This window comes from Amphimedon queenslandica, unplaced genomic scaffold (genome assembly GCF_000090795.2).
Source record: "Amphimedon queenslandica unplaced genomic scaffold, v1.1 AMPQUscaffold_3811_Cont24199, whole genome shotgun sequence".
Taxonomy (NCBI): domain Eukaryota; kingdom Metazoa; phylum Porifera; class Demospongiae; order Haplosclerida; family Niphatidae; genus Amphimedon; species Amphimedon queenslandica.
Genome location: NW_003555866.1, coordinates 149 through 1448, shown reverse-complemented (window position 1 = coordinate 1448; position 1300 = coordinate 149). Strand labels below are relative to the sequence as shown.

Here is a 1300-nt window from a genome sequence, read left to right as displayed (position 1 = left end):
CCTCAATCACTGACAATGAATTAAAGTTTTCAATATCTTCAGATATTTCTTTGATTTTGTTAGATGATAGATCCAGTCTAGTCAGTTCCACCTGGTCCCACCATCTCTCATCAACATCAAATAGAGCTGTTGCACGGAACTAATCAACGGGAGGGTGTGGCTAAAATTGAGCTAAATTGTCCGCCATGTTGGGTGGCAAGAAGGCCAAGAATGAATGGGGGAATGGAGAAAAAAAATTAAATAAATTCTGCAGTTGACATTCCAGGCTAATACAAGTTAGGAGATGAAGATATTGAGTGAAGAAGTCTCTATAATATTCTGCAGTGAAGTATGATATCTCTTTGATGAAAAATAGCAGTTTGTTTCCATTCTTCCATTCGTTGCGTGTACATTCTTGCCACTCAAGATGGCCGACAGGAAGCCTCGCCTACCCCGTTAATTACATCCGTGCAACAGCTCTATGAAGCAGTACTACCATCAGGAGGATCAATATTGAGTCTCCACAGTTTAGGAGGAATAACACTAATGCCCCTGTAATTATACACATTCACCCACTAACTTTCATACATCCACATGTTCATTAATGCGTCATAATAATGAAAATCCAAAAAATCATTTTTGGTGAATTAAAAAACATGTTACAAGTCTCACACAGCCTCCTACCTGTTTGACAGGTTCAGTGAACCGGTTTTACGAGCTTGTTTCAATAAGGATTCTGGTACAGTCCCCTCCTTACCTACCCCATCACTTTCACTAGGAGAATTGAAGAAGTTTGGATTTGGTTTGAGTCTAGTAGAACCAGCAGGAGATTTTCTACTGGCACCACGACTGGAACTCATTTTATCAAATTTGAATAAATGGGTGTGGTCTTATGTTGCATAGTTTGGGTGGGGCTGGTATTTTGGAAGAATGGCATCTAAAAGTGAGGGCCACTATTCTCTTCTCTTTGTATCTCTTTCATTCATTCTTTGTCTCTCTTACTCTCTCACTTACTTTACTCCTCTGTATCCTGTCCTTATTCTAATTCATCACTATATTACTGTTATTCTGTTACTGGTACCTCTTGTTCTCTATAGACTATCAACCAGTGGGGAGAGAGGAACACTCCACAGTAAAGGTAGGAGACTACCTATATATGTGGGGTGGGGTCGGGTCTGGAGTAGACTATGATGTGATGGAGGTGTATCACTTACCAACTGGTGCTTGGGACCAGAAACCTATTACTGGTACCCCACCACGAGGTATATTGAACTATTCATCTGTTGCTATTGGGAAGGACGTATATTATTTTGGTGGATAT

General features: G+C 40.2%; 1 protein-coding gene across 1 annotated transcript; it reads right to left on the bottom strand.

The window, feature by feature from the left end:
* Window positions 1-364: 364 nt before the first annotated feature.
* Window positions 365-873, bottom strand: LOC109592828 (leucine-rich repeat-containing protein 40-like). The gene is made up of 2 exons (XM_020008177.1): window positions 664-873; window positions 365-531 (listed from the first exon to the last, which is right to left on the bottom strand). Exons 1-2 carry the CDS (start codon window positions 837-839, stop codon window positions 459-461), a joined length of 249 nt encoding a protein of 82 aa, XP_019863736.1. The 5' UTR covers window positions 840-873; the 3' UTR covers window positions 365-458.
* Window positions 874-1300: the final 427 nt, after the last annotated feature.

Coding starts and splice junctions, on each gene's coding strand:
- LOC109592828 (XM_020008177.1), bottom strand. CDS start 839: ATGAGTTCCAGTCGTGGTGCCAGTAGAAAATCTCCTGCTGGTTCTACT. Junction 532..663: donor TCACTGAACCTGTCAAACAG/GTAGGAGGCTGT, acceptor GTATAATTACAG/GGGCATTAGTGTTATTCCTC.